Source organism: Balaenoptera borealis (genome assembly GCF_965194805.1).
Source record: "Balaenoptera borealis genome assembly, chromosome: 4".
NCBI classification, from domain to species: domain Eukaryota; kingdom Metazoa; phylum Chordata; class Mammalia; order Artiodactyla; family Balaenopteridae; genus Balaenoptera; species Balaenoptera borealis.
The window spans coordinates 28,965,414-28,980,717 of NC_138861.1; the positions used below are offsets into that span (position 1 = coordinate 28,965,414).

Consider the following 15,304-nt stretch of genomic DNA (forward strand, 5'->3'; position numbering starts at 1 on the left):
GGATATCACTTCGCTATGGGTATATTAATAGTTTGAGTGCGTTCTACCTGAACAATAGTATTAAGATTCTGTCATTCAAAGTTCGAACATTCAGGTAAGTAATCCTCTGTATAAAAATAATTCATGCTTCACATGATATAAATTCCGAGAGATGAGTAACCAATCCCAGGCATTACGTAAGATGTCAAGCATAATGAATGAACCAAGACACAGCATCCTCTTTTCCAAAGGCCAGTAGTCAGTTTTGATGGGACTTTTGTCTGTACTGGCTTCTGATTTTCCATCAAAATTAATGTCTACAATGCAACTGAGGTCCTGAAACACAGTTGAGAAAGTAAAGAAGATGGGTACAATGAGAACTTTCACAAGCTGCGCCGGTGACTATGAGAATGTTGTTGTGGTGATTAGTTTTATGTGTCAACTAGACTTGGCCATGGGGTTCTCAGATATTTGGTCAAGCATTATTCTGGGTGTGCCTGTGAATGTGTTTTTTGGATGAGATTAACATTCAGATCAGTAGACTGAGTGAAATAGATTACCCTCCATTAGGGTGGCTCTTATCCAATCAGTTGAAGGTCTGTATAGAACAGAAAGCCTCCCTGGAGTAAGAAGAACTCTTTCTGTCGGATTGCCTTGAGCTGGGATATCAGTGTTTCCTTGCCTTTGAACTGAGATATTGGCTCTTCTTGTGTGTTGAGCTTGCCAGCTTTCAGATTGGAACTTACACCATTTGCTCTCCTGGTCCTCAGCCCTTTGGACTGAGCCTAGAACTATACCATCCATTCTCCTATCTTTCCAGCCCTCTAGTTTGCCAACTGAGATCTTAGGACTTCTCAGACTCTGTAATGCATGAGCCAATTCTTCACAATCAATCTCTTTAGAGATTTCCATGCATATATACAAATACATATATATATATATATATATATTTTTTGTTGTTCTGTTTCTCTGGAAAACCCTGACAAATATAGTTGTATTTTCGGAAAGTTAAGGGCAGATGGTTTATTCCTTTCCCAATACTCTGAGGCATATTGTTCCATTTTTCTCTGGAGCTGAGGTCTCTTATCAAAGAAATCAAGAGGTTCATTTTCAAGGACAAGTTATTAGCTCTGCCTGTCTGTGAGAAAATGATAAGGCTAAAGAAAAGTGAATTCCATCATTGCTTTAAATTGTTGCAATGGCCACATGATGGCTGCATACATCTCTGGGGAATAAACAGTCTTTCATCACTTTTTAGTGGGTCTTTCTATCTCCTCATTAGCTCTGAATTCAGAGCTAAAAAAATGAGTAGGTAGAAAAATCTGGCAGCTAGAAGGTCGCTTTTTTCATGAACCTCTTCCTCATCTTTCTTAAACTGCTCTTTCCCACCCAATGTATACCACAACAACAGCTAAAGGGAAAAAAATCTCTTCCTCCTCTGATCTTAACATAAGGTTATCTGAGGCTCATCTATGACACATCACTTTATACCTGCATGACTGCTGGAGTCATTATAGTTATTTATAATATTGACCGGTCTTTAGTAACCCTTAATGGCAGGCTCCATGTAACACTCAAACTCTTAGCTAGTGTTATGTGTGCTGGAGCAGAACAAATATTTATTGAATGCCTCAGTTAGTGGTGATTGGTTGAATATACCATCCTGTATATTTGGCAGGGGATTATACAAAATTTGGAGTCTCAACAGGTATGTTACAGTGGTCAGGTGAAGTTTGACTTTCCCCCATGCTTTAGATATTGGGCATGAATTCCTCATGCTTAGCATTGTTAAACTCAGTTGTCCATTCATACTACCTTTGCTCTGTTGAATGGAACGAATGGACATGTCTTCTGACTTTGATTGATCATTTCCATCTAACTATGACTATCTTTCTTTTATCTTTATTACGTAAAATTGAATGTCATATCTATGTATAATTGCTTATAATTCACATTTTATATATAGTTGCCTTACTTATCCTGAATTCCAATAAAAGATCCTACGTAAAACAATCAACAATTTCTAGATCCTTAAAAATAGTTTTTGAAGAGAGTGGTAAAAACATAATTTTTCAAGGAAATTAAAGTCAGATGCATAATCTGAAAGAAAATATCAAACATGAGAACTCAGTATGTTCTAGTCAAAGATTAAATGTATATTTAGCTCATATTTATGGAAGGAAGCAGTACTAATAATTCTGTGGGCAAGAAGTCTACCTCAACTTTACCTAAAAGAGAAATGCTAATTATTTTAAGGAAGATGCCTCTCCTTGATCATATGAGTGAATATATGTGAATTTTTTTGAGTGTATCTGGATTTAGTCTTTAGCCAAAACATACATCTGAAGTTTGAGACTGACTTTTCTACAGCTGATAGAATCAGCCTCATTTCTTTCTAGTCTGCTATTCAAATCAATGGTTTGTCTATTATTTGTTTTAGGAGAATTAGTTTCCGTAATTCAAAATTAAAGTCTAAATGGGCTTTTTATTACATTTAAAAATCAATTATAGTTAAAGTTGGCATTGTGTAAATACCATTATTTTAAACAAAATAAAAGATGCTTCAGTCTCCCCTTAAAATGAGCTGACACTTTGTCAGCTTCCCAATTGTCTTTCATCTGTAACTTCTCCTTGATAACCAATCCATGAAGCGGGGGGGGGGGGGACAGGACTTCTCCAGAACAGTGCAAAGCATCAGCCAACGTAAAGCTACCCTCTTTGCCTGGATGTACTATTTTTATGCTTTGTTTTGCTTTGTTTTTCCCAATGTTTTTTCTGTTGCATTTCTAGACTATGTAGATGGAAATAAGAATAAAAAATATGGCGATAAGGTGAAATAGAGAGAGTTAACAGTATAAAAATAACTTCTTTATTCATTTGATGTATTATGTAGAAGATAAATAATGAAAAGTTAAAAGCATAATGATTTCCATTTCTAATTCTTTGAAGGTAGACTATGATGATTATTTAGGACATTTGCTGTGAAAATGTTATCAGAGTCAATCATAATTTCCATGGCTTTATTTTTCCAATTTTTAAAAAAGTTACATGATCTTACAAGTTTATTTCATGTATTTCTCATTTTATATATACCAAAGGTGGTTATTATTGAGAACCTAAGAGATTTGTCATTTATATAAGTACCAGGTAGGATGTAGGAAGATAAAAATCCCCCAAACAATTATAATTTCAAAACAACAGGAAGATTCAACATTATCATTTTCCTCTGCCCAGTAATCTTTTTCAATTTCTGTTGCTCCATCATCCAGAATTTATTCAGTTTAAAACTAAGGATGGCAAAGCATGAGCACTCCTTGAAGTGATAACATTTTAGGTTGTTAACTGTGGGTTATAACATCATCTCTTCAGATGCCAGGACCAGGCTTTGTTAGAAAGTAGAGAAGACAGCAAACACACACTCTATACTTCTGAGAGAGGGCAAGCTGACCACAGAAACAGACCAGGAACAGTAGGTTCTGAGCAGAGGAAAATTCCACAGGCTTTATGCATTTACCAGAACTGGTTCCACTCATCCCAGCCCCAGAGCACTGAGGCACATCATTGTGTATTCTCTGGGACTGCATTTTTTTAACACAAGGTTTCCTAAATGTTTTAGTTGCCATGTAATGTTTTCCTTTGTACTATTTCACCCTGTCCTCAGACCGATTGATCTACTTTGTCTCTTTCTTGGGATTTTACCCAGGAATATTTTCAGAGAAAGAAAATTAACTTACCTGGTGTTTCTGTGGCTTTGATTGAACTCTGAATCTCAGCTTTAGAGGAAAGAAAAGAAAATTGCTAAAATTAAATGTTGAATATCAAATGTACTCTCACAATTGTTCCAGGTGGTAAATGGATATAGATCTTAGCTCATTTCTGATTTACTTTCATCAAGTCATAAAATCAAGAGGCTTCCTGATTAGAGGAAACTTCAGAGCAGGGGTCAGCCAACTTTTTCGTAAAGAGCCAAATAGTATTTTAAGCTTTGTGGGTCATAAATCTCTAGTGACTATTCAACTTTGCCATTGTAGTGTGAATGCAGCTATACATAATACCTAAAGAATATGTATGGCTGTATTCCCATTAAACTTTATTTACAAAAACAGGTGTGGGTCTGGATTGGCCTGTGAGCTGTATTTTGCTGAATCCTCTTTTGGAGCACCGAGTACAACCCCACATCTTGAATACGCCTAGATAACCCAGACAACTATAGAAACTTTGGCAGGTACTTCATGAGTGGCACTGCCATGTGTCATATTCCTACTAAGATACTGTGCATCTCCTGACCTGAGGAAGATTCAGAACGGTTCATACAGATTCCTCTGAAACTTAGGGAATTCCTCTAAAGTAAATATAGTTCAGAAGAGCTTCTACAAATAAAATTACCTGAGAGAATCATAATCAAAGATCACTTCAACAACCTGGAGTGTTGGCACCATGAACCAAGATTTGCCAAATGAAAAAATATAGAAAAAAATTGAAACAAATAGAAGCCCAATAATGATAGTTTAAAAATATTCACTTGCTTCCTTTGTATTTTCACTTGACTGTCTCACCAGCATCTCAAATTTAACATGCCTGAAACAGAACTCTTTTTTATTGAAGTATAGTTGATTTATAATGTTGTGTTAATATCAGGTGTACAGCACAGTGATAGTAATTCAGTATATATATATATATATATATATATATATATATATATATATTCTTTTTATTCTTTTTCAGATTTTTTCCCCTTATATGTTATTACAAAATATTGAGTATAATTCCCTGTGCTATATAGTAAGTCCCTGTTGGTTGTCTATTTTACATACAGTAATATGTATATGTTAATCCCAAACTCCTAATTTATCTCCCTCACTTCCCCTTTGGTAGCCGTAAGTTTGTTCTCTATGTCTGTGGGTCTATTCGTGTTTTGTAAATAAGTTCATCTGTATCTTTTTGTTTTAGATTCCACATATAAGCAATAGTATAATATTAGACTTTCCCTGTCACACTTACTTCACTTAGCATGATAATCTCTAGGTCCATCCATGTTTCTGCAAATGGCATTATTTCATTCTTTTTTATGGCTGAGTAATATTCCATTGTATCTATATACCACATCTTCTTTATCCATTCATAACTCTTGACTAGTATCCTCAAACCCACCTCCCCCCTCACCATCTTAGATCAAACCATGGTACAACTGTCTCCCAGGTGCACAAGCCAAAAACTAGTGGCCTTTCTTATTCACTTCTTTTTCTCACCCCATCAGCTCTAGCTTCAAAATATATTCCAAATATGTCTCACCATTCAATTGAATACTGTTCATCTAGCACCTATATCTGTCCCCTTAGTACCTGCAATAGCCACCTAGAAAAATCTTTTGAAATTTGAATTTGGCTGCTCCAAGGGCGCCTTATTCTTCTCCTCACTACAGCTGGCAATTCTTCATAGGACATGGCTCCTGCCTTGCTCCTCAATTCACTCCAGCTGTTTCGCCCTGCTGGGCATCTCTGTGGTACATCAATGTGCCAGGGCTCCTCGTGCCTCAGGTGTCCCTGCTTGCTCTTCTCTAGCCTCAGTGTTGCCCTCTCAGGCCTACACTGGCTCCTTCCCACCCTTCAGGATTCTGCTCAGGTTTCACCATTCAGAGAAGTCTTCTCCAGCCACCTTATCTAACGTTGTATACATTTCCCTCCACGCTAGCCCCCCACTCTGCCTCATCTGCTCAACAGTACTTTTATCACTCCAGGGACATTGATTTTTTTAAAAATATGTTTGTTGTCAGTTAGAATGTAACTCCAGGAAGACAAAGATTTCTTGTTTTACTCAGAGCCGTAATCGCAGAGCCTACTACCAGGTCTCTGATAAAATTATAAGGAATGAACGAAGAACAATAGAAAGTAATAATAATAAAACTAATTCTACCTCTTTGAATTTAAGTTTTAAGAGAAAATGAATGTCTTACTTAATATTCCTGCTTGGATAATTATAGCTACTATTTTTCAAGCAACTCTTATGATCAGTTCCATATATTAATTGCTGATGTCTACAAGAAAGACGTTATTATTTCCATGTTGCAGACCTGCAAATATTAGTTGAAAGCAGCGAAACTGCTTTCTCAAAGGGAGGACCGTGATTATAATTCAGGTCTGTTGGTTCTACGGTCCATTCTCTTTTACTCAAAGAGACAGCTTTTCCTTCCACTAAACTGTTCTGAGTGGAAAGCTTATGTAATTAATTCCTACTTTTGATAACTAGTTAAAATACTCTTGAACATGGCGTAATGTTGTATTTGAAAGTTGCAGTTAAAATATTTATCAGCTGCCAGAGGATTAGAATACAAATGAAATCAAAACCTTTTGTTCCTCCTGCTTTTAATATCAGGTCATAACCTTCTTGCTGATAGACTTTAGAGAGAATGAAAAATTTTTAAACTCATATCAGACAAAACCTTCTGACTATCCTTTTTTGCATTTTTTTCATCCTTCAAAAATGCATAATGAGAAAATGGACTTGGGGACACAGGGAGGGGGAATGGTAAGCTGGGACCAAGTGAGAGAGTGGCATGGACATATATACACTACCAAATGTAAAATAGCTGGTGAGAAGCAGCCGCATAGCACAGGGAGATCAGCTCGGTGCTTTGTGACCACCTAGAGGGGTGGGATAGGGAGGATGGGAGGGAGACGCAAGAGGGAGGAGATATGGGGATAGATGTATATGTACAGCTGATTCACTTTGTTATAAAGCAGAAACTAACACACCATTGTAAAGCAATTATACTCCAATAAAGATGTTTAAAAAATGCATAATGATTTTAGAGGGACATATTACACAAAAGAAAAATAACTATGCCTTAAAGATGTAGCTGAATATTAAAAAAATAACATATAACAATTCAAAATCCGGGCTTCCCTGGTGGCGCAGTGGTTAAGAATCCGCCTGCCAATGCAGGGAACACGGGTTCAAGCCCTGGTCTAGGAATATCCCACATGCTGCGGAGTAACTAAGCCGGTGCACCACAACTACTGAGCCTGCGCTCTAGAGCCTGTGAGCCACAACTACTGAAGCCCACGCGCCTAGAGCCGGTGCTCCGCAACCAGAGAAGCCACCGCAATGAGAAGCATATGCCCAGCAATGAAAAGTAGCCCCCGCTCACTGCAACTAGAGAAAACCTGCACACAGCAACAAAGACCCAACACAGCCAAAGATAAAATAAATAAATTTATTTAAAAAAAAATTCAAAATCCTTTTATTGAGTCTTAAGAGGTCCAGACTTTTATATATGAATGAATATATTATTATTCTGAGGACAAAATTCTGTAAATCTTAAATATTTAATCAATACTGGAATATATATACCTTTTAATACTAAAATCAAGGATGTATTATTCTGAAGATAATAAAGTGTTTTCATATGGCATACTATTTTCAAATTTGGATTCATTTCTGTGGATATAAAATCTTAATAGAGAGGAATGCTATGGAATATGGCTAAAGTATTATTCTTGTCCTTTTTTAATTTATAAATTTCATAACGCAAATGTGTTTTTAAGAAAAGGAAGTAGGTGAAGTCAAATAGCAAATAAGTGTGTAACCTAGTCTCAAACTTAGATGTTTAGTAAAAACCAAATCCTTAATCAGGGTGGTTGGCAACTTAAAATCTCTTGGTTGAGTTTGTCTCTAATATGAAACTGAAGTCTTACGAAATGCAAATGAACTTTGAAATGCTAAACTTTAATCCACAATTTAATCCAAAGCTAAACTTTGCTTAAACTATCAGCTTTTAAAACAGAAATAATAAGCAATAATACAACAAGTAACTTTGCTAAATATTCTTATCTTATGAAGGCCATTATATTTACAGCTATATATAACTGTATATAATTACACACAGAACATGATTTATCATTAACAGGCCCAGGAGAAAAAATATATACAGCCATTCCCATATATAATTCTTTTCTGATTTGCTTAAAAATAATTTACTATGACCAATTCAAATTTTCCTTCTTATTTCCACTCCCCCCCCCTTCCAAACAAAGCATTGACTGAGTCACTGTACATGAGATGAGTTCTGGTTTGGCTAAACTGTGACTTGTGACTAAGACCTTGTTATCCTGAGTATTCCTCCTTTATTGGCCCACATGAAATGATACAAACTAATTAAATATCATGTAAGAAACGTTGTAATTAAGTTCCCAAATAAATGTTATAGATAAATGGTGACATTCACAAGAGAACTAATGAGGATAGGTGATCAGGTAAATTAGTGTTTTCCAAAGCATGAGATGCATAGCATTGTAAGAGAGATTCTATGAGGCAGTAGTGGAAAGTGGCATTAAATAAGATTGAAACACTAAATGAGAAAGTTATTTTCTTTTCAGCTTTTTTGTTTATTTCAATGACGAAGTTTCAAAATTTCAATCTGATGCAAATATGTCATTAATATGTAGCATGTGCTTATCATTTTTTTTTCACCCCACAGCGGGAAGTACAAATGCAGTCCCCGACAATCACAAATTATTCAGTAGAGTTTTCCACATTTGGGGAAATCACAGGGGTCAGCACAGCACATCCAGGGTGCTATGGATAAGCCTCGACGGGGGAAAACCACCTTCATGATCCTGGTATCTCCCTTTCCAGGTAAGTATTTGATTTATTTCTTAAACAAGGACAAGCAAGCCTCAAACTCAGAGCCTTTGGCAAGCAACAAAATCTAGCTAGAATTTTGTTTTATTTTGCTTACATCATAGTGACCTTCTAGCTTCTGTTTATGCCCAGTCAAACTGGTTTTTCATTTATGATGGTTTACTTTTCAAACAAATTTAAGAATAAAAAGTGCATCAATTGAAAGAAAGTACTAAATAAATAATAGTGCAGATGGTACGCATATCTGGCAACACTCATTAAGTTGTGGGAAACACTGAGGTAGTATCTTGCAGAGGCTCTTGATAGTTGTGTAGAATTTGAATAAGCAATTGGAGGAAAGACAAGGGGATGAAAGAAGGACCATACAGATGAGGACGGCAGGATGAACAAATACCACAGTCAGCAATAAATCTGGCAACAGCGAAAGAACCACCTTGGTGAGAATCACAGGTTCATATTCAGCCAGCCTATCAGTCCGTCAATCTCTCATATTGGGTGAACTCCTACTTGTCAAGCATATGATGCACCCAATTAAAAGCTAGTTGTTTTCTAATTCCTTTAGATACCTTATGTAAAACAGTTGTAATGAGAACAAGTGTGGTATAGTGGATTTGAGGCAAGAAAAACAGGGTTTGAATTTCATCTTTTAATTTAACCTTGGCCAAGTCATTTAGTCTTTCTGAACCTGTTTTCTTATTTGTGAAACTGGTATCATAAATACCGACTTTGCCTGGCTTTTATAAGGATTATCATTAATAAAACAATAGCTAAAATGTATTATTTACTTTCCAGACACTGTTTTAAGCTTTATATATTTTTACCTCTTTTAATCTTCACATGAATCCTGTAAGGGTGTAGTCTTATTACAACTACTTTACAGATGAGGAAACTGAGGCACAGAGAAGTTAAGGAGCTTACCAAAGGCCACAGTCCAAATAAATGGTTGTGCTCTCATTTGAACCTAAGCTATCTGATTTCAGAATCATTGTTTGTAACCAATAAGCTAACTTCCTCTTGGCATGATTGTAGAGCCCTTTTTTTTTTATTATTTTAGGAAGGGTGTGGTGCCTTGAAAAGCACAGGCTTGGGCAGAGGCCATTCTCATGTTCAACCAGTACTATATCTGAAGTGGCTACTTGATTACTATACAATTATATATGATTTTTGTGTTAAACAAACTCCATACTAAACTAGGATAAATTATGCAAAAAGGAAACATATATGATAAACTATTTGTTACATATAAATGTTATTAACTCTGACTAAATAACCTACTGATTACTTATAAATGTTACTCGTTTTTACTTAACAAAAGTCAGATTTTTCCCTTCAGATTTCAAGTCTGTAATATTGTATATGCTGTGGTAGCAGAAGCTCTAAGTGGAAAAAGCCTGAGAAGTATTTTTATCTACGCACTTGCCTTAGTAGAGTTATGTCCTGGCATTTGCCCATCTCAATTTGTCTTCTACCTATAATCTTATTCCACATTCTCTCCTCAGCTGAGACAAAATCCACCAAAGGGAGAAAGGGCAGTGGTCTCTCCTTCCCTGTCAATCTCTTACAGTGTGAACTATACCTGCTTTCAAATCTGGTTATAGATATCTGAATGACTAAGTTTCCAGCAAGAAAAGCATCTATTTTGCTTTCTCCCCTCCATCTTCCTTTTACTTTTCTCTTGTCTCTTCAGAAACCATCAGGTATGCAAAGGAAATGAAAAGAGTCAGAGAGGATGCCACGTTTTTAAGCCACTGGCAGAAACAGGGAACTCAGGAAGAGGAGAAGATTTGTAATTTTACAACAGAGTTTTACGTCCAATTTTCCCACAGTTTAGATACTGGAGGATGGGGACTCCTGTGATTGACATTTCTTTGAATCACTCCTCAGTGCCCAGTGCGGTAGCCCTGCCAACAGACAATGGCAAATGCATGGATGTTGAAATCTAGGCGTAACAAGGGTAAATTCAGGACACAGTCTGGAGTGGGTTCAATGGTGACATCCCCCTCCCCCTGACTTCCTTGGAAAGATATGTGTACCTAGAACCGGTGAATGCAGCCTTATTCGAAAAAGGATCTTTGCCAGTGTAATTATGGATCTTGAGATGAAATCATTCTAGATTGGGGTGGGCCCAAAATCCCAAGAAAGTATCTTTATAAAAAAAGAAGGCACAGACAGAAGAGGAGACACAGAGGGGAAGGCCGTATGTAGACACACAGGGAAAAAGACAATGTGAAGACAGAGGCAGAGATTAGAGGGATGTATCTACAAGCCAAGAAATGCAGAGAATTACTGGCAATTTCCAGAAGCTAGGGGGCATGTCAGGTCACCGATGCTCTCCAAAAGATTTTTAGTGAATAAATTAATTTACTAATTAATCCAAAGGGCCCTCGTTTCTTTATAAAGTCAGATCACTGAATTAATGAGGATTTCTATCTTAAAAATCCTAGTATTCTAGAAATGTGTCTTCTACAGGCAGAATAAAAGAATAAAAAAGGAGAAATACACACAACTTTAAGAGAATGGGAAACGATTAGAAATGTTTTGAGAACATGCTGTTTCTTTTTTTGCCAACCTAATCAGAGCCTTCTCTGGGAGCTTCCTCAAACTAACTGGGCAAGGGAGACTCTTTTTTTTTTTTTTTTAAATTAATTAATTAATTAATTTTGGCTGTGTTGGGTCTTTGTTTCTGTGCAAGGGCTTTCTCTAGTTGCGGCAAGCGGGGGCCACTCTTCATCGCGGTGCGCGGGCCTCTCACTATCCCGGCCTCTCTTGCTGCGGAGCACAGGCTCCAGACGCGCAGGCTCAGTAGTTGTGGCTCACGGGCCTAGTTGCTCCGCGGCATGTGGGATCTTCCCGGACCAGGGCTCGAACCCGTGTTCCCTGCATTGGCAGGCAGATTCTCAACCACTGCGCTACTAGGGAAGCCCCGAGAACATGCTTTTTTGATCTACATTCCACCTTTCTAGGGAGTAAAGCAACAGACCTCGATAACTCTTCTCTACTCTAAATCAAGCCTGCATTTGAGATAATGTACCCACAGTGCCTTTATCTGACAATCACTCTCCGAGGACCCATTGCCCATATGTTTAAGAGGTGTTCAACCTTCCCCTGCCTATAGATTGTTTTGTTCTCCTTCTGTTTCTCTGTCTTGGCTCCACTAATTTTGAATGTTTGTGTGTGTGAGGGGTGGAGATGGAAAGGGAGCATTGCCCCGCTAACCAGGAATCTGGGCAGACTCTGGTCTCATTAGGCGCCGATGGAAACGTGTGCAAACTCATTATATCCAGTGGAGTCCATGCTTAGCAGGAAGCACCTTGAGGAACGAGAGAGATCTAGGGAGGATGGCTGCCCAAAGAATGAGTTTTATAACAGCATTTCTAAAGGACTTAGTATAGAACTGGTTAATCAAACGGCAAATGCAAAGGGCAGCAGTAAGTACCCTTCTTTCATTACCTTGTTTTCCAGGGTGTTTCATTTTTCAAGAAATGGCTTTGTGGGTGTATTTTTTAAACTACTTGGAAGAAAGCCACTTCAGACTGTGTTTAGAAGCCAAATAAATACAGGAGTCTCCAGAACTGAGATGCAGAGGGCATTTTATTGCATGAATCAAGGCAGAATTAGGAATCTAAAGTGGCACATGGGATTGACCACAGACTTCTGTCTAAGTGCTAATTTTAATAAACCATGGTCCTTGAATGACATTTTCCACATCAAGCACTGCCTGGGTGGGTGTCAGTGCAAAGTACAAATTATTTGAGTTTAATCTTCAACTGCTGCACATTTTGCAGATGCATATTCACTTTTATTCTTGTTTGTCTTGGGGGCAGTCATATTATGAGATGGATGAGGCTTTGGTTTGCCAAAGGTACTTTTCAGGCATATATTGCCTACAAAATAGGTTCTACTCATCAGAGCCCAAAACACTACCACAAAAAAAATGTTCTTCTTATGAAGGAAAAATGACCCTCCTCTTTAAGGGTCTTTATGTGGTGACTAATTAAATAAAATTATTAGTTTACAATTATGGTGTGAAATTCGACTTTGTCTAGATAACCTTTTTTATGTCGTGCCTAAGACGATTACAATAAAAAAAGGGGGAGATGGAGGTTCTCGATGTGTTTCTAGACAACAGTGGGCCTTGGGTGGCCACAGTCCCCACTTGCTGTGTCATTCTACCTTAGAGGTCTCCCAAGAAGAGACTTGGAGACTGTGAGTCACCTGTAGCTGCTTGTTCTTAAGGACTATGGGTATGCCAACAGTACATCCAGTGTTTATAATGAACGGGATCTGATAAGGCTCTTACAGAAGATTGCTAGCTTTTCTACTCAGGATAGTTTGACTAAAAGTACAGATTACTTCCGGTCACAGAGGCCAGAATAAGGGAAGTCGTTGTTGTGAAGATACGTGTGGACTGGACCTGGAAAACTGTCAGGAACCAGGGGATCTCTCGGTCCTGCTACTCTCTCTGTCTCTCCTGAACAAATTAATCTTGCTCGCGGGGTCTCTCCATTTCCGCACATAGTCTCTCTCCATTCTTCTACCAACTCCGCTTACTCATAATACCCGCTTCCTTATGCCGCAGGCATGCACACCAATCACCGTGGCTGTCTCAGACTCACTCTACTAAAACCTTGCTACTACAGTTCCCCTGACTTTCTGGTTTGTTTGGGTTTTCTAGTTCAGATTACCCAGAAGGGAATTTTATTGGCCTAGATCAACATTCTCTTTCTTTTTTTTGTTTTTAAACAAATCTTTATTTGGAAACTCACCACTTAATGCACTCATTTTAAGTACACAACCCAATAATATTTAGTAAATTTATAGAGTTGTGTGACCATCACTATACTACAGTTATACAACCTTTTCTTCAACACAAAAAACTTCCTTGGGCCTTTCTGCAGTCAATCCCCAGGCCCATCTCCAGGTGTAGGCAGCCACTTACCTGCTTTCTGTCCCTATGAAAATATCCTTTCTGGATATTCCACAGAAATGGAATCATATACGTTGCATTTTGAGAAAGACTTCTTTCACTGTATGATGTTTTTCAGATTCATGCTATTACAGAATGTATCAGTATTTTGTTCCTTTAAATTGCTGAATAGTATTCTATTATACGGATATCCCATGTTTTGGAATATTACAGATGCATTCCAAATGGAAAATCCAATGAGATATTCTATTTCGCCAGTTAATGGACATTTGGATTATTTTCAGTGTTTGACTATTATGAATCATGCTATTCTTAACACATTAACCACACCCTGTTTTGATTACTATAGCTTTAGAGTAAGTTTTGAAATTGGCTGTGTTCGAGTCTTCCAATCTTGTTCTTCTTTTTCAAAAGTGTTTTGACTATTCAAGGTCCTTTTCATTTCCATATATATTTTAGGATTGGCTTATCAATTTCTATGCAAAAAACCTGCTGGTATTCTAATAGGGATTGCACTGACTATTTTATCAATTATTGATCAACTTGGAAACAACCGCCGTCTTAAAGTATCAAGTCTTCCAATCCATAAACATGTAATGTTTGTTTGTTTGTTTATTTATTTATTCTTTGCAATGTTAAATACGTATTTGAATTTTAATCGTGAGGTTATGCTAATGCCTTCGGTATCAATATGATAATGCAGTGTTTTTTTTCCTTCCCCCATTCTGTATTTGTATCTCCCCTTTTCACATTGAGAACACATCTATATGTTTTTTCAATCTTGTAGTACCAAGTATTTAGATTCGCTATATTCATTTCAATAAAACAAACTCATCAAGTGAATTTCAGGATTTCTTTGCAGTGTTTTTCTTTTCTCTCCCCCTCTTTATCTGTTCTACTGAGGAGGGTGTGCAGTTAAGACTACGTTGTTTAAAGTACTTGGATTCTTTTTGTTTCTTTTTGTGTGCTTTTTTAACAATTTTATATATGGTTAGGTAAAGTGTTTCTGTTTGCATTTAATTTTTTCTATTTCTGTCTTTGTTGATAGTTACATACTTAGAAACAATTATATTTGTTATGAAAATTGACAGTAGATTATTACAGTATAAAACCTAAGGAAGCAAATGTTCAAAACATTCATCACTGGCTTTAAAAAATTTTTAAACATACAGCAGCAACACACTCACATTCTACTTTTCTTTCCCCCGCGATTCCATCTTTCTTGTGAACCCCTGAAATGGCTTTGTGTGGCTAAAGTCAGAATCAAAATGATGTCATTTTTGCATCTCACTAGCACTTTCCCACCGGCAGTAATGTTTTAAAATCTGATTTCTTTGCTCAAGTACCAGATGTAATTGTACTAATGAAAAATTTTCTTTTTTGATCCTTAGTGGGCTTGTCTGAATCACTAAAACTAACAAGTGGTCTTTTCACATAATACTAAAATAAATGTATTATTTAAATTGTGTGTGCATTACATTAAAAAGGCATAAATTGCCTTCCCCTCCCTGCTCTGCTGTGTCTGGCCTGCTGGCTCACACCTGCCACATCTCCCAGATGTGCTCTGATACCAGGCTCCACATTGTGAATGTCCAGAGCATGTGATCAGAATAGGCTCAGCTCTGCTTTAGCTTTGGGGGTCCCTTAGTTCTTTTGCTCCTCTTGCCTGGAAACTGAACCCATGATGTGTCCTTTTTAGGGTCCCAGACACCCACTAGAGCCCCTCCAGGTGATGTTCCAGGTACCACTGACTAGCCT

The 15,304-nt window shown here is 37.3% G+C and overlaps 1 protein-coding gene and 1 long non-coding RNA gene across 8 annotated transcripts in view; one reads left to right on the forward strand and one right to left on the reverse strand.

Annotated features, from left to right (window-relative positions):
* Positions 1–15,304, forward strand: part of LOC309628247 — a 212,883-nt gene that overhangs the window by 178,035 nt on the left and 19,544 nt on the right. For all 4 annotated transcript variants that reach the window (XR_014244289.1, XR_014244290.1, XR_014244291.1 and 1 more), the window contains one exon: positions 8,456–8,613. This is a non-coding gene — a long non-coding RNA (uncharacterized lncRNA). The remainder of the gene's footprint in view (positions 1–8,455; positions 8,614–15,304) is intronic.
* EMCN (endomucin) overlaps positions 1–15,304 on the reverse strand; it is a 95,522-nt gene that overhangs the window by 29,785 nt on the left and 50,433 nt on the right. For 3 of the 4 annotated variants that reach the window (XR_014244256.1, XM_082391015.1, XM_082391016.1), the window contains exon 5: positions 3,714–3,752. The exons of the other annotated variant lie outside the window; for it this stretch is intronic. Coding sequence is in view for 2 of the 3 variants with exons in the window: in XM_082391015.1 (XP_082247141.1) it covers positions 3,714–3,752 (39 nt within the window). In the remaining variant the exon portion in view is untranslated. The remainder of the gene's footprint in view (positions 1–3,713; positions 3,753–15,304) is intronic. 4 annotated transcript variants of the gene reach the window in all.